The sequence below is a fragment of the Stegostoma tigrinum genome, chromosome 39 (assembly GCF_030684315.1).
Source record: "Stegostoma tigrinum isolate sSteTig4 chromosome 39, sSteTig4.hap1, whole genome shotgun sequence".
NCBI lineage: Eukaryota > Metazoa > Chordata > Chondrichthyes > Orectolobiformes > Stegostomatidae > Stegostoma > Stegostoma tigrinum.
The window spans coordinates 16,310,992-16,336,281 of record NC_081392.1 but is presented as its reverse complement, the minus strand read 5'-3'; the positions used below and the strand labels follow the sequence as shown (position 1 = coordinate 16,336,281).

Here is a 25,290-nt window from a genome sequence, read left to right as displayed (position 1 = left end):
CCTAGACCCTTCATCAGAGAGGATTCTCCAGCATCTGCAGTTCCCATCATCTCCCTCCCATCCCTGCCTCTTTGACCTGACACAACCAGTCTGTCTTCTCTGCCATCTGTCTGCTCCTCCCACCTCACTGACCAATCCCCACTACTCCCAACCTGCACTCACCTATCATCATCCCACCTACCTTCCCCACCCCCACCCCCACCCCACGTCTCTATTTATTTCAGGGCTTCCTTCCCCTTCCCCCATTTCTGAAGAACCGTCCCGACCAGAAACGTCAGCTTTCCTGCTCCTCTGATGCTACCTGGCCTGCTGCGTTCCTGCAGCTCCAACACCGTGTTAAATCCAATTCACCTCTTCCTTTCTGGCCCAGAGGGACTCAGCAACAGGAGGGGGCCTGAAATTTAAAGGGTGGGTGGAACACCCATTGTTCGAGTCTCCCTGAATCTCACTCGACAGACCCTCAAGGACAAAGAGCTGAGCTGTTCTGCCACTCAAATACATGGGTTTTGTGAGTATTTTTAACCATAAGAACACAAGAAATAGGAGTAGGCCATTCCATAAGATCATGGCTGATCTTTTCATGGACTCAATTCTACTTACCAGCCTGCTCACCATAACTCTTAATCCCTTTACTGCTTAAAAATCTATCTTTGCCTTAAAAACATTCAATGAGGAAGCCTCAGCTGCTTCACTGGGCAGGGAATTCCACAGATTCACAGCCCTTTGGGTGAATAAGTTCCATCCCAAATCTGCTCCCCGATCTTTTGAGGCTGTGCCCCAAGTTCTAGTTTCATCTGCCATTGGAGACAACCCCCTGCTTCTACCTTGTCTATTCCCTTCGTTATTTCATTTGTTTTTATAAGATTATTCCACCCCCCACAGCCACAATTCTAAATCTGATTAACCTGTGTGGACATGTTCACACCTCTGGAAGCAGGTGGGACTTCCTGGAGATGCTAGCTCAGAGTTCGGGACATTACCACTGTGCTACAGGACACCTTGAGGAGTTCTGATCACTAAGTTAAGACTGGCTGATCCCAGAGACCCGACAAGGGCGGAATTTAAAAGAAGAATCAAACATCAACAAAGAAGTTTAATTTCTTCTACAAATCACAATAATCATTCTCCTCACTGTATAACTTAAGGATAAATCTGCCATTAAAATCTGGCAATTTTTAATATAATTTACATGTATGTACATAGAGATGAAAGTTTTAAACATCCTTCCTGTTTATTACATCTTTTAGAGTTGGTCCATCCCACAAGATGTCCTTGCTCTGCGAATGAATAGTCACATCTTTTTCTGCTATTTACATAATTTTACAGAATTACTTCATTTCCTAACTCGAGATTGCACAAGTATCGGTCGCTGGCTGGTCCAGCTTGTGAAATCCTTCTGAAGGGTGACCTTATAGAGGTATATAAAATCATGAGAGGCAGGGGTTGGGGTCAATAGCCGAGGTCTTTTTCCCCAGGGTGGGGAAAGTCCAAAACTAGAGGGGCATAGGTTTAAGGCAAGAGGGGGAAAGATTAAAAAGGGACCCAAGAGGAGACTTTTTCACATATAGCGATACATGTATGGAATGAGCTGCCAGAGGAGGTTGGTCGAGGCTGGTGCAATTATAATATTTAAGAGGCATCTGGATGGGTAGATGAATAGGAAGGGCTCAGAGGGATAGAGGTCAAACACTGGCAAATGGGACTAGATTTATTTAGGCTATCTGGTTGGCATGGATGAGTTGGCCCAAAAGATCTGTTTCCATGTTCTATGACCCTATGCTTCCCACCCACATCCTCTCTCCTGGAGTTGCAAAACTGACAGTGAGCACTAGGAGAGGCTGTGACCAAGGATATCGTGTCGCTGAGAGACTCAGCTTCAGGAACAAGTGTAGTGCAAATCAGGTTCATGGGCTGAGATTCGACTTGGGGCAAAATTAGGTTTCGTCGAGCACTCAACAGGTTGAATTCTGGGCAACGAATGCATGGTAGGATCCGATCCTGAAGATTTCCTTTAAGGTGTAGGATAACATTAATTTTCACCCCAGCCCTTCCTCCATCTTCTCTACAGTAATTTATCCAATTCAACACCACAGCACCTTCAAATGTTTCCTTTTTAAGCGTAGATTCTTTCGAGGAGCTTACACAGACATGATGGAGCGAATGGCACCCTGCTGTTTGACAATACTCAATGCTCTTTTGGAAATTCCTGCTTCCACTGACTTTCTAGATCAGAGCAACATGCCTTAAGTCCCCCTACAGTTCTTTTACTGAATATGTAAGTTCCATCTCCCTTTTGTTACCAAATCCTTTGCCAGTGAAACAACAGTATTTATTCTGTCAAAGCCCTCGGTCACTTTGAGCACCTCCATTATAATGTTTCTCTGTTTTGAGGAGATCTCTCTGGGATCTCCCTGTGTTAATCAGACACCATCAGGCTTAGTGAGTCTGTAAATTCACACCCTGCCTGAAGGATGAATTGGACCAAATGACTTCAGAATGAGACTGAAGCAGTGATTATTTCTATTCTTTCATGGAATGTGGGCATCACTGGCCAGGCCCAGCATTTACTCCCCTCCTGTAGATGCCCCTTGTCAAGGTGCTGGTGAGCTGCCATCTTCCACTGCTTCAGAGACAGTAGGAACTGCAGGTGCTGGAGAATCTGAGATAACAAGGTGTGGAGCTGGATGAACACAGCAGGCCGAGCAGGAAGGCTGATGATTCGGGCCTAGACCCTTCTTCAGAAATGGGGGAGGATCTAGGCCTGAAACGTCAGCCTTCCTGCTCCTCTGCTGCAGCTTGGCCTGCTGTGTTCATCCAGCTCCACACCTTGTTATCTCATCTTCCACTGCTGCAGTCTACCTGCTGTAGGCTGACCCACAATGCCCTGAGGGAGGGAATTCCAGGATTTTGACCCAGTGACACTGAAGAAACGGCGACAGATTTCCAAGTCGGGATGGTGAGTGGCTCGGAGGGGAACTTGCAGGGGATGGTGTTCCCATGTATCTGCTGCCCTTGTCCTTCTGGACGGAAGCGGTCGTGGGTTTGGAAGGTGCTGCTGGAGGACCTTCGGTGAATTTCTGCAGTGTGTCTTGGAGATGGTATACCCTGCTGCGACTGAGCGTCAATGTTGGAGAGAGAGAGAGATTACCCTTCCTTTTTAACTAAACCAATTTGCTCTATAATGCGTGGCCATTGGAGAAGAGTTAGCTAATTCAGGAACACGGTGCCTGAAAGATGGGCTTTTGATTGGCTGGGGACATTACAGATGCACATCAGATAGTTGAGGCTTACATCAAAACACGATGTCCCTCTCTTTCCTCCTTTGTTTGAAAACACATCTGGATAATCTGTTGGGGGCCTCACGAGATCCCAAGATCTCGATTTCAACTACACTCCAGTTTTGCAAACGATGCACGCTCAGTTAATGATCCTGCACACCCCGTTTCCCCCCTGCCAAAATCAGTGACTTTCAGGGATATGGTGGCGTCTCCAATGTGGATGGTGTAATCTTCTCCTTGGTAATGTGGGATGGATGGTCAACAAAATGCTACCCACGTCCACGACAGGGAACGTAAACAATAGTAAACTGAAATGACTGGCAACGCATTCTGTTTGACGGGTAAAGCCACATCATTGTTGACCCAGGATGATCCCCAAAATATCCAACCAAAATATTTACAGTGGGAGGTCATTTTTACACTGCCTAGCTGTATCCAAGCCTTCTCTCTCAGTGAGGCACCGTGGGACAAAGGGGTGGATGTTACAGGAAATCAGCCTGTCGAAATTGGCTTTCTGCGTGTCAATTCAGCGAAATGACTTTCCTAAAACACAGTGCTACAGGTTCTGCCACCTTTTTCTTGTGAGGGAAGAAGGAAATTGCGGATGAGGCTTGGCCACTATCATCACACCCATTATTTAGGGCTGCTAACCGTCTAGGGGTAGCGTCAAGTCTTCAGAAATTGACGAATCATCTTCAGGCCCCTCCAACCCTGTGACAAAAACTCAAGAAAGAAAATAAAAATGATTGTATCGTTTCAAAGAAAAATTTTGATTTCCTTTTGCCGCATTAAATAAATTTTTTTGGGGGGGGTGTGGGGGAGAGCTGGACAGGCTTTCTGACATGTAGCTGGATTTCATAGGGTGAAGCCTTCACCTGTAGGCCCCGTAAGATTGGCAACCCTCAATCCACCACAAACTGCTTTGAAAGGCTATTTGTGCTCAAGTATTGTCCATCCCACTCCATAATCCATCCCCTGCCCCCAAAGAGGGTGACAGAAGGGGTCATTTTTGCGGAATCCATTACTGTTGATGCTGAATGTTTGAATGGCGAGGCCCTCTCAGTGGGTGACCCCTTCAATCACGTAGTTTGTCTTACGAATTGGACAGTTCAAATTTCAAACCGGCCAATCGGAGAGCGGGGTCTTGACACGCCAGAGTCAAGGGGGAGAGGTGCTGCAGGCCTGGCGCCAGGACCAGTTGCTAGGCTTTGCGGCCTAGCAGTTTCAGCGCATGTGACCCTCCTCCACACTGTAAATGGACTCTTTGTGGAGGGCCAGGTCAGTCTGGCAGAGTGGGACTGTCCCGTCAGCAGTCTGCCCCTCGAGGTCGATGTCCAGCAAGCTCCGGACACAGCCCGTGTCCAAAACAGGTGGGCAGGAGGTGCCGAGGCGTTCGCCCGCGGAGTCGGTGTTGCCGGGGGTTTCGGTGCCACTGCCTGGAGACGAGCTGTGAGTCCTGGAGAAGGAGACAAACCGCCAGGGGTCAATCCTTGGGCGGCCCGGCACGGGCCGGGGCCTCGGTGCAAACTCCAGGGTCTTCGGTCTCTCCAGGGCTGCGTCCCTATCCGACGTTTTCCGCCGCAGGATCGGGGGCAGAAAGGAGCTGGGATCTGGAAGACGTGGGATCTCAGTGGAATCCTTGGGAACACCTTGGGAGCAAAAAGGAGGAATGTGAGTGGGAACCAGTGGGTCTAGCCGAGGAGAGGAACAGGGGTGGGTTAGGTGTGGTGACGGGGAGGGGTGAGGGGGACAGGTGGGGAGGGGTTGGGTTGGGGGGAGTGGGGAGTGGAGGGGAGGCCAGTGGAGGGGTGTAGTGGTAGGGAAAGCGAGCAGAGGGGAGGGGTGGGGCGGGACAGGACAGGAGGGGTGGGCATGAGAGGTGAGGTGTGGAGTTGGGTGAGAGGGGAGGTGGAGGGGAGGGGTGGGGTGGGAGGTGAAGGGAGGGGCGGGAGGTGAAGGGAGGGGAAGGGAGGGGTGGGAGGTGAAAGGAGGGGAAGGCAGGGGTGGGGTGGGTGGTGAGGGGATGTGTGGGCTGGGGTTATAGTTGGGTTTTGTTGAGGTATGGGGTGGGGTGAGTGGTAGGCAGGGTCGATGGAGTGAGGGCAGGTGGGACATGGGACGTGGGATGCGAAGTGATGGGTGGGGGCAACAGGTCGGGGTTGGGGTGGTAAACCAGAAAGACTTCTTCCTCTGTTCAGTGACCAAGGGACAAAGGATTGAAGACAATTAGTGAACAGCACGAGCAGAGGTCACAAAGACCTCTCCAGCCCGGAAACAGGCCATTCGGTCCAACCAGTCCATGGTGTTTACAGGAGCTGCCTCCCGCTTTACCTCATCCATCTTTGGAAATCTCCACAACAGGAGATTGTGGGTATTCCAATGCCAAACTTATTTAAGGCTGGGATGGACAGTTTGCCTCTCGGGGAATCTAGGCACTGGGGAACAGGCAGGTGGGACTAGTTTAGTTTGGGATTATGGACTGGTTGGACCGAAGGGTCTATTTCTGTGCTGAATGACAATAAATGGTGGTGAAGAGCACAGAGCAGACAGATTTTTCAATTCTCTTCAGAGGCTTACCTGTGTCCACAAGTTTGTGCGTACTGCTGTCTGATGGAGTCCTCCTGTGCGTCTGGGTCTGGGTCTGGGCCTGCTGCCGGATTGCGCTATCTGATGGGATCCTCCTGTGCCCCCGTTTAACGGCAGAGGCTGCGCTGACGTGCGTCGGGGTGAGCGACTGCCTGGGGTCCCTCTTGAAGGTTTCCACTGTTAGGTCAACCAGGGGGTTGACGGGTTGGGCCCGGGTAGGGCTATCAGCACCATCTGGTGTGGCGTAGGTGCCAGCTTCGTCGCTGTCGGACTGCAGGAGCGAGCGGGTGGAGTTACAGTCTGAGACCGAGGACAGAGAGAGCAGTGTGACTGAGGACGAGCCCTCCAGGGATGGCAGGACAGACTCCTTCCTGTGCGCCAGGTAGCTTGGGGAGCTGTCGGAGTTGCGGCTCTGGCCTGAGCGCTGGAAGATGCCCTCCCGCTTCTTCTCCTGTTCATCCTGCAGCATCTGCTGGCGGCCCAGCGAGAGAAGATCGCAGCTCAGCGCCACGGAACTCAAGATGCTGGCGCAGCCCAGGAGTACCAGCTCGCTCCTCCTGCGCTGGGCACTGCGCTTGCAGCTGTCGGCACTCAGGCCGTAGATGACGGGGGAACTGTCGTCCGTCAGGCTGGACCCGCTCTCCTGGAAAGCCAGGGTGACCGGCGACTGGCTCAGACTCTGGAACCGCCCTCCAGCTGGGCTCTGACCCTCTGCAAAAAAAAGATGGAAATCAGTGTGAGGTATTCCAGCGACACTGCTCCCCTCGAGCAAAACGTTCCACCAGGGAATTCCCCAGGCCGCGCATTTCTGTAGCACCTTTTGCAAGCCCAACCCAGGGGCAAATGGTCAAAGGTCAGCTCGGCTCGGTGAGGGAAGGGTTTGCAAGTTCCAGTCCTGCTTCATTGATTTGATCGCAGAGCCCAGGCTGTCACTCCCGAGGGCTGAGGGAGTGCTGCGCTGTCTGAGGTCCCTCTCCTGCCTCCAGGGCCGGTGTTAGAATCTTGTTATTTTGAGGGAGGGAGTTCTCCTCAGTGCCCTGCGGCCAATATTTGTCCCTCAACAAGCAGCACAAATTCAGGCCACCTCATCGTTACCTGACAAAGGAGCAGCGCTGCGAAGGCCTGTGATTTTAAACTGAACTTGTTGGGCTATAACCTGGTGCGCTGTGACTTGGGACTTTGCCCATCCCAGTCCAACACCACGCCTCCACATCGTGATCTAGTCATTAGCTCACTGCTCTTTGTGGGAGCTTGCTGTGCACAAATTGGCTACCATGGTTCCCACATCACAGCAATGTCTACATTTTTTTGATCTGATTTACCTAGCTATAGTGAAAGGTTTTGTTTTGTGTGCATTATAGGCAGATCACATCATACTAAGTGCATAGGGGGATTCGAGCGAGGAATACAATGTTATAGCTGCAGAGGAACAGCGAGGTCAACATTTGATTTGAAATTTGAGAGGGCCATTCCGCAGTCTAATAACAGCAGGGAAGAAGCTGTTCTTGAATCTGTTGGTACATGTGTTTAAGCTTTTGTGTCTTCTGCCTGATGGAAGAGATTGGAAGAGATTATAACCGGGGTCTTGATTATGTTGACTGCCTTCCCACGGCAGTTGGATGTACAGATGGAGTCAGTGGACGGAAGCTAAAGTGCTTTGGAATGATGTGAAAGGTGCCATACAAATGCAAGTCCTACCAGTGAGCCAGAAGCCGAGAGCGTCAACATTCAGACCGTCCCTCGCCCACTTCCCCCCCCCGGCACATTCTGCACCTCCCCAAAGCCGACACACACACCCCTCACGTCCCTGAAAACCCTCCCCTCAGTCTCTCACATCTGCATTTCAAAGGTGGGAGTCACTGGCCATTGAGCAAGGAACAGTTGTTCAATCAATTCCCCCTTCCTTTCTCCAGACAAGGACATTGAGGTTAATCGCAGAAATTCCCAATGTTCCCGGCGGATACTGGGGGAAGTGGGGGGTGGGTAGCACAAAAAAGCAGGTTTCTGTCCCCCACCCTCCCCCTCTTCCACAGATTCTCCGAAGGGAGTTGTGTACTTACCCATCTCAGTCAGGCTGGCAAAGCCCATGGTGATGGGAATGTGCCGAGGGGACTTCCCCAGACTTGGTGCACTCGAAGACCAAAACTTGCTGCCATCACCCAGACACCTCAACCTGCAGAGGGCAGCAAAGAGACGGGCTCAGGAACCTTAACGGCCATTGGGCCCATCGGAACACACTCTGTGCTAGATTACCTCCAGCAGCCAACAGCAACCTGAATGTTCGCTTCAATTATTTACCCTGCCCATTCTGCCGAAACATTCCAGCTAGCAATTTGGATAAAAATAAAAATGAGGGTTTAAAAAAAAGTGTTATTTCCTCTAACTGCAGTAATTTGTGTTATGTTAAATTCTGTTTCTGCTTCATTAACTCAATCGTTGTTATGTATCTAGTATCGGGAAGGCAATGGCCTGGTGGTATTATCATTGGACTGTTAATCTAGAGACTCGGATAATGTTTTGGGGACCTGGGTTCAAATCTGACTACAGCATCGAATTCAATAAAACTAAACTGGAATCGAGTCTAATGATGACCGTGAATCCATTGTCAATTGTTGGAAAAGCCCATCTGGTTCACTAATGCCCTTTAGGGAGAGAATCTGCCATCCTTACCTGGTCTGGCCTACATGTGACTCCAGACCCACAGCTATGTGGTTGAATTTTAACTGCCCTCTGGGCAATTAGGGTCGGGCAATAAATGCTGCCTGGCCAGCGATGCTCTGACCACATGAATAAACATTTAAGTGTCCAGTACCTGTGATGGATCCTGGGGGACTGTGGCGTAGCCGTGATGTCACCGAGCTAGTCGAATGTTCTGGGGATGCAGGTTCAAATCCCGTCACAGTCAATGGTTAAAAACACATCTGGTTCACTAACATCCTTCAGAGAAGGACATCTGCCTTTTTTACCCAGGCTGGCCTATTTGGGATGGGCGCTAAGGGCGACCTAGCAGCAACATCCACAGCCCACAGATTTTTGAACTATATCTTATGTATCCTTTGCACAGGGTCAAAAACCTGGAACTCCAACACCCGACTCCCAACCAAGGGCTTCTTCTCAGGGTACGGGAGCCCAAAACTAAAGGGCATAGGTTTGAGGTGAGAGGAGATAAATTGGACCGTAGGGTCTGCTTCTGTGTTATATGTCACTGAGACCACATGCTCTCCTAGGAAGGGTTTAGCGGGATATGGGGCAATGCTGGCAAATGGGGCTAGATTAATTTAGGAAATCTGGCTGGCATGGACGAGTTGAATCTGGCTGGCATGGACGAGTTGAATGCATGCCAAGAATCTGTCTCCATGATATATGTCTATGACTCTACAGCTCACCACCATCTTCTGAAGGGGTGACTGGGGACGACTGAGCAATAAATGCTGGGCCCAGCCTGTGATGCCCTTGAGTGAATATTAAAAAAAAAACATAAAGCACATTCCAGGGATGGCTTCTGTTTATCATAGATAACAAAGTGTGAGGCTGGATGAACACAGCAGGCCAAGCAGCATCTCAGGAGCACAAAAGCTGACGTTTCGGGCCTAGACCCTTCATCAGAGAGGGGGATGGGGTGAGGGTTCTGGAATAAATAGAGAGAGAGGGGGTGGCGGATCGAAGATGGAGAGAAAAGAAGATAGGTGGAGAGGAGAGTATAGGTGGGGAGGTAGGGAGGGGATAGGTCAGTCCAGGGAAGACGGACAGGTCAAGGAGGTGGGATGAGGTTAGTAGGTAGGAAATGGAGGTGCGGCTTGGGGTGGGAGGAAGGGATGGGTGAGAGGAAGAACAGGTTAGGGAGGCAGAGACAGGCTGGGCTGGTTTTGGGATGCAGTGGCGGGGGGAGTGTATTTATCAGATTAGTTTGTAGACTGTGGCACTGTTTACTTTGAAGAATAGAAGACTGAGGATGGAGGTGCACATAATTACATCAGGATTGGATGAGGTTAAGAAAGGAAAGTTTCTGCTCGCTGATGATTACAAGGTGTTGGTTAATATTGGTTGTGGGTAACGTGTGGCAGATCATTTCACAGTGAATGGCAAAACACTCCCAAACCTGTCCTTGGAATGTAGCTCCTTCCAGGCATTATTCTAAGCTGCAGGTTTAAACGGTTTAAGGTGGTTGAGAGGACTGCTGGGGTACACATTGTTCTCTCACTCACCCACCACTCACTGTAATGAGGATTTTACTTCCGCCCAATTGCGGGCATCTTCCGGAAAGGTGGTGGGGGGGAGGGGGAGCGGTGAAAGGAGTGGGGACGAGGGGCTGAGGGAATCAGAATGACCCCTGCCTCTGGTCAGTGACCAAGGGATAAGAGACTGAAGGCAGAGCAGCCCGAGCAGAGTTCACAAAGAATCCTCCAGCCCGGACACAGGCCATTCAGGCCAGCCCCCGGGATATCGTGCCCATTGGTGAAGGAAGATCCTCACCTGTCCTCACCACCCAGACGCTCCTTCTGCTGCGTTGAGCTGGGGCCCCAGGTCCGCCCTTTCTTCTTGTGACCCTCGAACTCTTCACGTTTGTAAACAGTGCTGCGGCCCCAGGTCTGACAGCCCTCTCCAGGGGTCACTGCAGGGAACAAGCATCTCAGTCACCCATCTGCAATCTCACACACTGACCCAAGCAGCTCCTCTCCGACACCCCACCCACCCAACCCTGACTAACACCAACTGGGACCCTCCTCCACAGGCTCCTTTCCCTGAGGATTCCACCATGATTCAGATGTTTGTAATTGCGCCTCACAGCCAAAAGTTCAGGGGTTCAATTCCCACAACAGTGACACGAGCAAAAACAAAAATACAGGCCGATGCTCTCAGTTTGGCACTGTCGGAGGGTCAGTGCCGAGGGAGCGCCGCACTGTCGGAGGGTCAGTGCTGAGGGAGCGCCGCACTGTCGGAGGGTCAGTGCTGAGGGAGTGGGCACTGTCGGAGGGTCAGTGCCGAGGGAGCGCCGCACTGTCGGAGGGTCAGTGCTGAGGGAGCGCCGCACTGTCGGAGGGTCAGTGCTGAGGGAGCGCCGCACTGTCGGAGGGTCAGTGCTGAGGGAGCGGGCACTGTCGGAGGGTCAGTGCCAAGGGAGCGCCGCACTGTCGGAGGGTCAGTGCCGAGGGAGCGCCGCACTGTCGGAGGGTCAGTGCCGAGGAAGCGCCGCACTGTCGGAGGGTCAGTGCTGAGGGAGCGGGCACTGTCGGAGGGTCAGTGCTGAGGGAGCGCCACTCTGTCGGAGGGTCAGTGCTGAGGGAGCGCCGCACTGTCGGAGGGTCAGTGCTGAGGGAGCGGGCACTGTCGGAGGGTAAGTGCTGAGGGAGTGCCGCACTGTCGGAGGGTCAGTGCTGAGGGAGCGGGCACTGTCGGAGGGTCAGTGCTGAGGGAGCGCCGCACTGTCGGAGGGTCAGTGCTGAGGGAGTGCCGCACTGTCGGAGGGTCAGTGCTGAGGGAGTGCCGCATTGTCGGAGGGTCAGTGCTGAGGGAGTGCCGCACTGTCGGAGGGTCAGTGCTGAGGGAGCGCCGCACTGTCGGAGGTTAGTGCTGAGGGAGCGGGCACTGTCGGAGGGTCAGTGCTGAGGGAGTGCTGCATTGTCGGAGGGTCAGTGCTGAGGGAGTGCCGCACTGTCGGAGGGTCAGTGCTGAGGGAGTGCTGCATTGTCGGAGGGTCAGTGCTGAGGGATTGCCGCACTGACGGAGGTTAGTGCTGAGGGAGCGGGCACTGTCGGAGGGTCAGTGCTGAGGGAGTGGACACTGTCGGAGGGTCAGTGCTGAGGGAGTGCCGCACTGTCTGAGGGTCAGTGCTGAGGGAGTGCCGCATTGTCGGAGGGTCAGTGCTGAGGGAGTGCCGCACTGTCGGAGGGTCAGTGCTGAGGGAGTGCCGCACTGTCGGAGGGTCAGTGCTGAGGGAGTGCCGCACTGTCGGAGGGTCAGTGCTGAGGGAGCGCCACGCTATTGGAGGTGCCACACTGTTGAAGCCACTGTCTTTCTAAATAAGACATTAGACTGTGGCTCCCTCTGTCATTTCAAGTGTGTACAACAGTTCCAAGGTGCTCTCTTAAAGAAGGAGTATTCTGCCAATCGTTATCTCCCAGCCAAGATCACTGAAACATTTGGTCCAGTCATTATCACCCCACAATGTGCGAGTAAATTGGCTGCAGCATTTGCAACATCACATCAGTGGTCGTGCTTTGGCAAAGAAATGGCTGCAGGGGGTCTACTGCATCCATTGCTCCCGACCTGGCCTCCTCTACATCAGTGAGACCAAACGTAGGCTTGCAGACCGCTTTTGTGGAACACCTATGCTCTGTTTGCCACAAACGACAACACCTCCCAGTTGCGAACCATTTCACCTCCACCTCCCCCTCCCCCTCCCATGGGTGACATGTCCATCCTGGGCCTCCTCCAGTGTCACAACGATGCCACCCACAAACTGGAGGAGCAGCACCTCATATTCCGCCTCGGCAGCCTACAGCTCAACGGTCTCAATGTGGACTTTATAGTTTCAAAATCATCCCCCACTGCCAGCCTCATCCAATGACCAACCCTCCCTCTCATCCCCACCCCCTTGACCTGTCCATCTTCTCTCCTACCTATCCGCCCCTCCTGCCTCACTGACCAATCCCCACCACTCCCTACCTGCACTTATCTATCACCAGCCCACCTACCGCCCCCAGCCCCACCCTTCCTCCCTCTATTTATTTCAGTGCTCCCTCCCCCTCCCGCATTTCTGAAGAAGGGTCCCAAACCCAAAACGTCAACTTTCCGGCTGCTCTAATGCTGCCCAGCCTGTTGTGTTCCTCCAGCCCCACGCAGTGTTATCTCTGACACTAGCATTGGCAGTTCTTGCTATCTCTGGCTGCAGAGCTCAATTCAGTTTGGTAACCAGGGAGGCCACAAGGCGGCAGCTTTGTTCCACTTTACACCAAGTTCATTTGCAGCTCCTGCACCACATTTCCATCACTGTCCCGGCAAACTCCAGCCAGGGTCCCCGTTGCACACAGTGTAGGATCTCCCATTGTCTATTCTAGAATTTATCCTCTAATGAGGCAGGGACCGTAACAACTGCTCTTTCCCGAATCTCCAGCCTCCTGAACCTCCAAATGGAAATAAAAACACCATGTGGCAAAGTAAGAACAAAAAATTGTATTAGAGACAGTAGGAACTGCAGATGCTGGAGAATCTGAGATAACAAGGTGTGAAGCTGGATGAACACAGCAGGCCAAGCAGCATCAAAGGAGCAGGAAAGCTTGCCGTTTCGGGCCTCGACCCTTCTTTCTGATGAAGGGTCTAGGCCCGAACCTTCAAGCGTTCCTGCTCCTCTGATACTGCTTGGCCTGCTGTGTTCATCCAGCTCTACACGTTGTTATCGCAGAAATTGTATTTCCTGGTTAAAGCCTGCTTTCACCACACTTCCCACCTCCTCCCATCCAACTTCGTCTTTAGCGCAGACACCGCCCCATCCCTGCAATTTAGTGGGATCTTTCTGAGCTCAGTTTCAATTATTAACACCTTTGAGATCATCTCGGGAATATGGAGAAGCTGATATCTTTTTCCAAGAACATCCAGGGGGCTACCGCTGACCAGAAACCTAACTGGACTCCCCAGATAAACACAGCAGCTCTAAGAGCAGGTCAGAGGCCAGAATCCTGCAGCGAGTAACTCACCTCCTGGCTCCCCAAAGCCTGTCAACCATCTACAAGGCACAAGTCAGGAGTGTGATGGAATACTCCCCACTTGCCCTGGATGGGGGCAGCCCCAACAACACTCAAGAAGCTCAACACCATCCGGGACAAAGCAGCCCCCGCTTGATTGGCACCACATCCACAAACATCCCACTCCCTCCCGCACCGACGCTCAGTCGCAGCAGTGTGTACCATCTACAAGATGCCCTGCAGAAACTCACCAAAGATCCTCAGGCAGCACCTTCCAAACCCACGACCACTTCCAACCAGAAGGACAAGGGGCAGCAGGTACATGGGAACATCACCCCCTGCATGTTCCCCTCTGAGCCACTTACCATCCTGACCTGGAAATATATTGCTGTTCCTTCAGTGTTGCTGGATCAAAATCCTAGAATTCCCTCCCTAAGAGTGTAACGACAGCATATGGACTGCAGCAGTTCAAGAAGGCAGCTCACAACCACCTTCTCAAGGGGCAACTAGGGACGGGCAATAAATGCTGGGCCCAGCCAGCGACACCCACACCCCATGGCTGCTTAAAAGAAGAGACTACTGTTGGGTGATTTAAACCAGAAACCTTTAAAATTACAAAAGGGTTTATTAAAATGCCTTTCAGAGGGCTGAGGGTGGGGATTTAAACTTGCTTTATTGAACTACAAGTTTGAGAAATTGTGTATCACTTTCCCCGAAGAATCCAATACTCACAGACCCATGAAGCTGCAGCTAGACTCCACCTTACAGCTGTCACTGTGCCGGTAACTAATGCTCCCGACCAATAGAGAGATTCTCGATTCATGGAGCAGGTGCTAGCATACCGGAGATACTACAACAACAACTTACAGCGAATGGCCCTCAGTCGGGGGATCATGATGGGGCTGCCTGGGGGACTCGATCCATCTGTCACCTGACCCTTCCACTTGTCCACAGTTGGTGAGGCCTGCACTGTGATCTTGTGCTCAAACCCTTTCGGACAAACAGAAATCATCATGTTATCTTTCTGTTGGAAGAACATCCACAGGACCAGCAAGAACAGCACCAGGGATCGGCCTTAATCAACCTGTTTGAGGATGCAATGACACACCTCCGGGACAGGTCCGGCTTGAATCTGGGCATCCTGGCTCAGAGGAAACGACACCACCACCACACCACAATAGCCCTGCAAGAAGTAGGCCATTCAGCCCTTTCAGCCTGTTCCAACATTCAATAAAGATGGTGGCTGACACGGTTTTGTCCTCAGGGTCACTTGCACGTCCTGGTTTCTCTTGTAACTCATGACCGGAGCAAAAATGTTGGAATATTCAACAATCCAGCCCCCACTGTTCCCTGAGGAAGAGAATTCCACAGACTCATGAGCATGAAGGAAGAAATTCCTCTTTGTCTCCAGCTTAAGAGAGAGATCACTTATTTTTAAGCTAGTTTGAGATTCCCCAGGAGGGGAGCCAGGCCCAGTTCTGGCTGCCCTGTTACAGGAAGGATATTACTAAACTGGGGAGGGTTAGAACATAGAACATAGAAAAGTACAGCACAGTCCAGGCCCTTCGGCCCACGATGTTGTGCCGTGGAATAATCCTAATCCAAAAATAAAATAACCTAACCTACATTCCCCTCAATTCACTGCTGTCCATGTGCATGTCCAGCAGTCGCTTAAATGTCACTAATGACTCCGCTTCCACGACTACCACTGGTAAACTATTCCATGCGCTCACAACTCTCTGGGTGAAGAAGAGATTTGACCAGGATGTTGCTGGGAATGGAGGGTTCGCGTTATAAGGAAGGGCTGGGGTTATTTTTCACCAGGAGGTTGAGAGATGACCTCACATAAGTTTAGAAAATCATGTGTGATGTGGATAAGGTGAATCGCAGATGTATTTTACCTAGCGTTGGGTATTTCAAGACTAGGGGGCACATTTTCAAGGTGAGAGGAGAAAGATTTTAAAAATACATAAGGGGCCATTTTTCTTTTTACAGAGAGTGGTTTGTGTGTGGAACAAACTTGCAGAGGAAGTGGCAGATGCAGGCACAGTTACAACATTTAAAAAAGACATTCAGGCACATATGTCAATAAGAAATGTTTGGAGAGATATCAGCCAGGTACAAGCAGGTGGGACTACTTCAGTTTAGGGTTATGGTCAGCAGGGCGGATCTCATAAGATGGACAGCGAAATAGGTTGTTAATTCAGATTAATCTGGCAGATAAACTATATCCTAGGGTCGTGATAGGCGCTATCTCAATGCCACAGTCTCGCCTTTAGCACTGACAAAAGCATAAGTTGCTGGAAAAGCTCAGCAGGTCTGACAGCATCTGTGAATAAGGGGTCCATGGACACAAAACATTGACCTTTCTCCTTCACAGATGCTGCCAGACCTGCTGAGCTTTTCCAGCAACTTCTGTTTTTTTGTTCCTGATTTACAGCGTCGGCATTCTCACGGTTTTTATGTTGCCTTCAGTGGAATTCCAACACGTACCGGACGGTAAGCTGATCCGGTTTCCGTCTTTCAGCTTTAACCGGCTTTTCTTGAAGTTGCCTTTGCGCTTTTTGACTTTGGGTTTTTCCTGGTAGAGCTGTCGCATGATAATATTCAGCTCCCGCTCCACGATATCAATCTCCCTCTCAGCCAGCTCCTGCTCCCGTCTCCGCAGCACCTCCTCATGGTTCCTCTGCTGAATTGCAGCTCTGCTCAGCTCCTCCTCCCAGCTCCGCAATTCCTGGTGACACAGAGAGAGAGGGAGAGAGTTTGCTTTAAATCTGGCGGACGGGGATCCTCACTTTCTGTACCAGCGCTACCCTGACCCCTGTCCCGGGAGGCTCTGTTTGAAGTCTCACCAGCTCCACTGATGTTTTAATAACATCTCACAGGGCCCTCACGTGGCTCAATGGTAGCGTCCAGACCATAGACTTGGAGACAGAAGTTCAAATAACAACACAAAGGGTCCCCTTTGGCACAGTGGTAGTGTCTCCACCTCTAGTCTGGGAGGCCTGGGTTCAATAACATCCTAAAGAGTTCTCTTGTGGCACAGTGGTAGTGCCCCTATCCCTGGACCAGGATGCTGGGGTTCAATAAAATCCCAAAGGTCCTATTGTGGCACAATGGTAGTGCCCCTATCCCTGGACCTGGATGCCAGGGTTCAATTCCCACTTGCCCTGTTGGTATTTAATAACATCTCAGAAGGCCCCCTTGTGGCTCAATGGTAGTGTCCCTACCCCTGGATGGGGAGTCCTGGGTTCAAGTTCCACCTGCTCCGTTGGTGTTCAATAACATCTCTGAACAGGTCGATTGGAAAATTATCTACAAGTGGGGTTGTGTATTACAGATTCTGCACGTGCGTACACCTCGGGGCTAGGGTAGGGGGAATGGGACTGGGTGGGATGCCCTTCAGAAGGTCGGTGTGGATTCGATGGTCTGAATGGCCTGCTGTCAAATGTAGGGCTACTGTTTCCGGCACACAAAGCCATTTCTGCCCTTGGTGATACATCTGACCCTACGATGGGTGCTGGCCTCACATCCGCCCCTCACAGAGGCTGTGAATTGCGGCACAATGACCACACCCACTGTGTTTGCTCTCCATCTGCTGCTGAAACACTCCATTCCCTCCAAACCTGACTGTTCACCACACACCTGGTTGCTCCCTCCTTCATAAATGTGAGACCCTCCAAATCTCTGCACCCTAGCCATAACAAATCCATTCCCCTATGCCAGCCCCATGCTCGCTGACCAACATCTGCTCCCAGTCAAGAAAACTCTTCACTTCTTTTTCCAATTCTCTCCAATCTCATAAACAACATGTCCTCTCTCAAACTGTGGAAGCGTGCCATTCAGCCCATCGAGTCCACACAGACCGTCTGAAGAGTATCCCACCCAGATCTACTCCCTACCCTATCCCTGTAACCCTGCATTCCCCATGGCCAATCCACCTCATCTGCACACCCCTGAACACTACAGGTAATTTCCCATGGCCCAATCCATCTTTGGACTGTGGGGGGAAAAAACCGGGGCACGCGGAGGAAACCCACACAGACGCGGGGAGAATGTGCAAACTCCACATAGACAATTGCCCGAGGGTGGGTGCCAGGTGCTGTGAGGCAGCAGTGCTAACCATGCTGAGTGTCTACAAAATGTTAAAATCTCAGTGTGTGTCCCAGAATTCCAGTGATGGAGAAGGGCCAGTTATTGGCTTAATCCATCACAGCTCCATTTAATTGTATCACTATCTGCCAGTGAATTAATAATCCATTTGCTTCCCATCTCGTGAGATCCAGCCTGGTGATGAAATAATGATATGGGATAGTGATAATGTCCATGGACTAGAGTCACATGGCACAGAAATTGACCTTTGGTCCAACCAGTGACCATAATCCCAAACTAAACCAGTCCCACCTGCCTGCACTTGGCCCATATCCCTCCAAACAATTCCTATTCATGCACTTAACCAAATGTCTTTTAAATATTGTAACTGTGCATGTGTCCATCACTTCCTCTGGAAGTTCATTTCACATGCAAACCACTCTCTGTGTAAAAAAAATTGCCCCTCACGTCTTTCTTAAATCTTTCTCCTCTCACCTGAAAAGTACGGCCCCTACTCTTGGAATCCCCTCAACAAGGTCACCCCTCAGCCTCGTATGCTCCAATGAAAAAAGACCCAGCCTATCTCGATAACTCAAACCCTCCATTCCCAGCAACATTCTGGCAAATCTCTTCTGAACCCTCTCCAGATTAATAATATCTTTCCTATAGAACATAGAACATTACAGCGCAGTACAAGCCCTTGGGCCCTCGATGTTGCACGGACCTGTGAAACCAACCTGAAGCCCATCTAACCTACACTATTCCATTATCATCCATATGTTTATCCAATGACCATTTAAATGCCCTTAAAGTTGGCGAGTCTCCTACTGTTGCAGGCAGGGCATTCCATACCCTTACCACTCTCTGAGTAAAGAACCTACGTCTGACATCTGTCCTGTATCTATCACCCATCAATTTAAAGCTATGTCCCCTTGTGCTAGCCATCTCAATCCAAGGACAAAGGCTCTCACTGTCCACCCTGTCTAATCCTCTGATCATCGTGTATGTCTCTATTAGGTCACCTCTTAACCTTCTTCTCTCTAACAAAAACAGCCTCAGGTCCCTCAGCCTTTCCTCGTAAGACCTTCCCTCTGTACCAGGCAACATCCTGCTAAATCTCCTCTGCACCCTTTCCAATGCTTCCACATCCTTCCTATAATGTGGCGACCAGAACTGTACACAATACTCCAAGTGCGGCCGCACCAGCGTTTTGTACAGCTGCAGCATAACCTCATGGCTCTGAAACTCAATCCCTCTAGACACCGAGATATCTCTGCTCGTCCACACTACCAAGAATCTTACCATTAGCCCAGTACTCTGTATTCCTGTTACTCCTTCCAAAGTGAATCACCTCACACTTTTCTGCATTAAACTCCATTTGCCACCTCTCAGCCCAGCTCTGCAGGTTATCTCCATCCCTCTGTAACCTGCAATATCCTTCTGCACTGTACACAACTCCACCGACTTTAGTGTCATCTGCAAATTTACTAACCCATCCGTCTACACCCTCATCTAGGTCATTTATAAAAATGACAAACAGCAGAGGCTCCAAAACAGATCCTTGCGGTACACCACTAGTAACTGAACTCCAGGATGAACATTTCCCATCACAGCCTTAAAATTAGAGGGGGTAAATTTAAAACGGAAATGAGGAGACATTTCTTCAGCCAGAGAGTGGTGGGCCTGTGGAATTCATTGCCACGGAGTGCAGTGGAGGCCGGGACATTGGATGCCTTCAAGGCAGAGATCGACAAATTCTTGATCTCAGAAGGAATCAAGGGCTATGGGGACAGTGCAGGGAAGTGGAGTTGAAATGCCCATCAGCCATGATTTAAATGGTGGAGTGGACTCGATGGGCCGAATGTCCTTACTTCCACTCCTATGTCTTATGGTCTTATCAACCACCACCCTCTGACTTCCAACTAGCCAATTTCTGATCCAAACTGCTAAATCACCCTCAATCCAATGATTCCGTATTTTATGCAGTAGCCTACCGTGGGGAACCTTATCACAGCAGGGCAACTAAAACTGTACACAATATTCCAGAAGAGGTCTTTGTCAATGTCCTGTACAAACACAACATAACACCCCGATTCCTGTACTCAAAAAGGTCTGAGCAAAGGAGGCAAGCGTGGTAACCTCTTTCTTAACCATCCTGCCTACAAGTGATAGAAACTTCAGAAGCCTGAACCCTTATCTCTGTTCTACAACACTACCAAAGGCTCTGCTTTTAATCATATAAATCCTGCCCTTGTTTGTTTGACCAAAATGCAAACACCCCACATTTACCCAAATTAAACTTCATCTGCCACCCGTCAGCCCATTGACCAAACCCAACATGATCTCTTTGTAATTGAGTAAATCCCAAGGTCAGGTCTAATGCTCTGGGGACTGGGTCTCAAATACTGAATCAGCAGCTGGTGGAATTTAAATCCAATTAATAAATCTGGAATTGAAAGCTAGCCTCAGAAACACAGGAACAGTCAGTCTTTTATTTATTAACAAGATGAGAGCGTCGCTGGCTCATCAGCATTTATTGCCCCATCCCTAATTGCCCAGAGGGCAGTTCAGAGTCAACCACAATGCTGTGGGTCTGGAGTCACATGTAGGCCAGACCAGGTAAGGATGGCAATTTCCTTCCCTAAAGGACATTAGTGAACCAGCTGGGTTTTTCTGACAATAGATTCATGGTCATCAGCTATTTTATCTGGGTATCCCAGCGATAATACCACGAAGCCATCTCTCCCTTGGCAGTCTGGCAAGCCTGCCCCTTGCATTCAATACAATCATGGCTTATTAAACACATCTACACCTTTTACTGACCCTGTCTCCGTAACCCTGTACTCCACCAGTCATCTATTTACCTCTATCTCTAATATTCTCAAACACTGAGCTTCCACAGCATCTGTGATTCAGAAGTCCAACGATTCACAATCCTCTGAGCAAAAATATTTTTCCTCACCTCGAACCTTAGTCGCATCCTTCGTATTTTTAAATTTACCCTGGGGGGGGATTTTACTTGCACGTCTATCCCTTTAAATAATTTGTAAGTTTCAATGAGATCACCTCTCATTCTCCGAGAATAAAGGTCCATCAGTTGTAAAACAAAACTATCCGGTTCACCAATGTCCTTTAGGGAAGGAAATCTGCTGTCATTACCCTATCTGGCCTACTTGTGACTCCAGACCCACAATGTTGTGGTTGACTCTTACTTGGCCTCTGAAGTGGTCCAGGAAACCATTCAGTTTAGAGGCGACAAAGTGACGGCCTGCAACAGCTGCATCCCATAAAAGAGTAAAGAAAAGTCAACGATAACTCTTGGAGATGGACCTCAGTTGTCAGGCAATCTCATCGGAACATGTGAACTTTCCAACCTTCTCTCCCTTTCTCCAACCACAGCGAAGGATAGTTTGACCTCTCCCTGAACAAACCCGCTCCTCCCACCGGCTCATTTACCTTCTCTTTCGTCCTCAACTCGTTGAACATCTGCTGGATCTCCAGCTTCCAGTCCTCCTGGAGGGAGTGAAAAGACTCCAGAGGCATCTCGAAGAGGGACGACTGCTCGATTTCGACCAGCTGAGCGAGGATCGAGGTGAACGACGGGCGACTGTGTGCGTCTGCGTTCCAACAATCTGCCACCAAGCACACCCACAGTAAGGACCTCAACATTCGCAGGTCACCTAATAACTAGAAGCTAAACTGCCCAGTTTTTCAGCTGCATCGTAATCAGGTCATGGTCACGGTGCTCTTACCTTCCAGGAGTTTACCAAATGGCTCAGGGCAGGTGGACGGGATTGGAAGGGTCAGTTTATTTACGGCCACTCCGTAAGCAACAGCCAGCCCATCGATCTCTCGGTATGGCGCTTCCCCAGTCAGTAATTCCCACAGCAAGACTCCGAAACTGAGAACAGAGTCAAAATGAAAAATCAAAAACCCACTGGAGATCAGAAAAAGCCTCCAAACCTGAACTCCCCCACCACCAACCCCCCCAACCTCGGCCCACCGCCACCGCGCTCCCCCCCCACACACTCCGGCCCACCACCAACACCCCCAACCTCGGCCCACCGCCACCGCGCCCCCCCCCCCGACACCCCGGCCCACCACCAACACCCCCAACCTCGGCCCACCGCCACCGCGCCCCCCCCCCCCGACACCCCGGCCCACCACCAACCCCCCCAACCTCGGCCCACCACCACCGCGCCCCCCCCCCCCCCACACTCCGGCCCACCACCACTTCCCCAACCCCGGCCCACCACCACCGCGCCCCCCCCCCCACACTCCGGCCCACCACCAACACCCCCAACCTCGGCCCACCACCACCGCGCCCCCCCCCCACACACTCCGGCCCACCACCAACACCCCCAACCTCGGCCCACCACCACCGCGCCCCCCCCCCCCCACACTCCGGCCCACCACCACTTCCCCAACCCCGGCCCACCACCACCGCGCCACCCCCCCCCACACTCCGGCCCACCACCACTTCCCCAACCCCGGCCCACCACCACCGCGCCACCCCCCCCACACTCCGGCCCACCACCAACCCCCCCAACCTCGGCCCACCACCACCGCGCCCCCCCCCCCACACTCCGGCCCACCACCAACACCCCCAACCCCGGCCCACCACCACCGCGCCCCCCCCCCCACGCACTCCGGCCCACCACCAACCCCCCCAACCTCGGCCCACCACCACCGCGCCCCCCCCCCAACACTCCGGCCCACCGCCACTCCCCCAACCCCGGCCCACCACCACCGCGCCACCCCCCCCAACCCCGGCCCACCACCACCGCGCCCCCCCCCCCCCACACTCCGGCCCACCACCACTTCCCCAACCCCGGCCCACCACCACCGCGCCACCCCCCCCACACTCCGGCCCACCACCAAACCCCCAACCTCGGCCCACCACCACCGCGCCCCCCCCCACACACTCCGGCCCACCACCAACCCCCCCAACCTCGGCCCACCACCACCGCGCCCCCCCCCCCACACTCCGGCCCACCACCACTCCCCCAACCCCGGCCCACCACCACCGCGCCCCCCCCCCACACACTCCGGCCCACCACCAACCCCCCCAACCTCGGCCCACCACCACCGCGCCCCCCCCCCACACTCCAGCCCACCACCAACCCCCCCAACCTCGGCCCACCACCACCGCGCCCCCCCCCCACACTCCGGCCCACCACCACCGCGCCCCCCCCCACGCACTCCGGCCCACCGCCACTCCCCCAACCTCGGCCCACCACCACCGCGCCCCCCCCCCACACACTCCGGCCCACCACCAACCCCCCCAACCTCGGCCCACCACCACCGCGCCCCCCCCCACGCACTCCGGCCCACCGCCACTCCCCCAACCTCGGCCCACCACCACCGCGCCCCCCCCCACACCCCGGCCCACCACCAAACCCATCCCCCCACCACTGGATCAGTACAACAACAGCAGCAGCTTGTGTTTAGACCATAGACAACCCAACAGTGTGGAAACAGGCCCTTCAGCCCAACAAGTCCACACTGGCCCTCAGAACATCTCACCCAGACCCATCTCCCTATAACCTACCTACTTCACACATCCCTCAGCACTACGGGCAATTTAGCATGGCCAATCCACCTAACCTGCACATCTTTGGGCTGTGGGGGGAAACCGGAGCATCCGGAGAAACCCACGCAGACACGGGGAGAATGTGCAAACTCCACACAGACAGTCGCCCGAGGATGGAATCGAACCCAGGTCCCTGGCGCTGTGAGGCTGCAGTGTTAACCACTGAGCCACCGTGCCACGCCTTCTGTCACACTTGCTGTGTAGGAAGACACCCCTAATGCTGGGGTGTTTGCAAACCACACTGACACCAAGCCCAACGGTATTAAACAGGTGTCTGAAACCGTGGCTGGTGTTCGATTGAAAGTAGTGTCGCAAAGGAGGGGCAGAAGGGGTCGAGTGGTTTAGGGTCCAGATGCTGAGGTGAAGAAAGTAAGGGCAGCCCGGAGGCTCTGAGGGGAACAGTGCAGAGATCTCAGAGGGTTGTGGGTCTGAAGGAGTTTAACGAGATAGGAAGGGTACCAGGTTGAGGAGAGGTTTTGGAAACAGAACAAAGGGAACAGAAACGCCACAATCGAAGCTGACCAAACTTGTGCCAATGCAGTCGGTGAGCAGAGCAGGGTGATGGGTGAACAGGACTGGGCGTGATTCAGAGTTTTTGTGAAAGAAGCAAACATGGGGCTGAGAAAATAAAACATTTTCCATACAGTCCATGGCACAATCTGGAAGAGTGATGGAGATAGGTTCAATTGAGGCATTACAGAGAGCGTTGGATGATTATGTGCAGGGTTGTGGAGAGAAGGCACAGGAAGTCAAAGTACTCAGACAGCCTGCAGAGGCGTGATGGGCCGAATGGCTTCGTTCCACACTGTAACAGTTCTGCAATTTGTGCATGATAGAGAGGAGTCCAACAGCACTGTGCTGAAATGGCCTGTGTGCGAGAAAGACTAAAATCATGGGGCAATGTTAACTGAGCTGGACATCGGAAAAACCAGAAGATTTAGTCCTCTCCTGCGGTCTCTCTTTTTTTTTCTGGGAGCGTTATCTTTTGCCGGAGTGAGGAGCGGCTCTTGCTTCCCTGTTACCTCCACACATCGCTGCTCTTGGAAAACAGGGACAACTTAATAACTTCAGGAGCCATCCAGGCATAGGTCCCAGCAGCGCTCATCCTGGTTGTACGATGCCACTCCCGTGCCAACCCAAAATCTGTGATCTTCAACGTTTTGTTGGTGAGATCGTCGCCATCTGCCTTCTCCAGAATCAAAACTGGAAAATACAGAAGAGTTAATTTAATAAGACAAGAGAAAATGTGCCCTTACTTTCAATCTCGCTGTAAGAGGTTAGCAACTTCAATCTGTCTGATACAAACCTTCATCCTTGCTTATCTTTGCGATGAAGCCCACAGGGATAGACATTCTGGTCCCATCAACCTATCCCAGGGCCTTCAGAGGGTAACCATTATCTCGAGGGGAACTGACCAACTACATCATGATCGAACAATCTGAGGAGGGGTCACCGGACCCGAACTGTTAACTCTGATCTTTTCTTCACAGATGCTGCCAGACCTGCTGAGCTTTTCCAGCAGTTTCTGTTTTTGCTCCTGATTTACAGCATCTGCAGTTCGTACATCATCATTGAGGGTTTTTTTTGAGGAGGTGACAAGACCAAACAATGAGAGGAGGGCAGTGAATATATTGTCTACATGAACTTTACCAGGATGCTGCCTGGTTGGGGGGGGGGGGGGGGGGGGTGCGATTTTAGCTACACAAAAAGGTTGGACAGATTGGGTTTGTTTTCACTGGAACGCAGGAGGTTGAGCGGGGTTGGGGGGGGGGGGGGGGGCGACCTGATAGAAAGTTTCTAAGATTGTGAATGGCCTGGGTAGAGTACAAAGTATGAGGCTTTCTCCCCCAGGTGGAATTACTGCGGGACATAGATTCAAATTGCGAGGGGGGCAAGTTTAAAAGAGATCTGCGAGGCAGTTTTTCACACAAAGGGTGGTGAGTGCCTGGAACGTGCTGACAGAGGAGCTGGTGGAAGCAGACACAAAAGCAACATTCAAGAAACACCGAGATGAATACATCGACAGGAAGGGAACGAAGGGACATTCATCCTGGAAGTG

General features: G+C 52.0%; 1 protein-coding gene across 2 annotated transcripts in view; it reads right to left on the bottom strand.

Annotated features, from left to right (window-relative positions):
- Nucleotides 1-1,132: 1,132 nt before the first annotated feature.
- map3k10 (mitogen-activated protein kinase kinase kinase 10) overlaps nt 1,133-25,290 on the bottom strand; it is a 79,239-nt gene continuing 55,081 nt past the window's right edge. Inside the window, exons 2-10 of one of the 2 annotated variants that reach the window (XM_048522465.2) lie at nt 24,254-24,434; nt 21,391-21,539; nt 21,095-21,270; nt 16,040-16,280; nt 14,414-14,536; nt 10,338-10,476; nt 7,925-8,037; nt 5,856-6,575; nt 1,133-4,927 (exon numbers count right to left, since the gene is read on the bottom strand). In XM_048522465.2, the coding sequence (XP_048378422.1) occupies nt 4,503-4,927; nt 5,856-6,575; nt 7,925-8,037; nt 10,338-10,476; nt 14,414-14,536; nt 16,040-16,280; nt 21,095-21,270; nt 21,391-21,539; nt 24,254-24,434 (2,267 nt within the window). In that variant the 3' untranslated portion in view covers nt 1,133-4,502. The remainder of the gene's footprint in view (nt 4,928-5,855; nt 6,576-7,924; nt 8,038-10,337; nt 10,477-14,413; nt 14,537-16,039; nt 16,281-21,094; nt 21,271-21,390; nt 21,540-24,253; nt 24,435-25,290) is intronic. The other variant, XM_048522466.2, reaches the window with a different exon arrangement.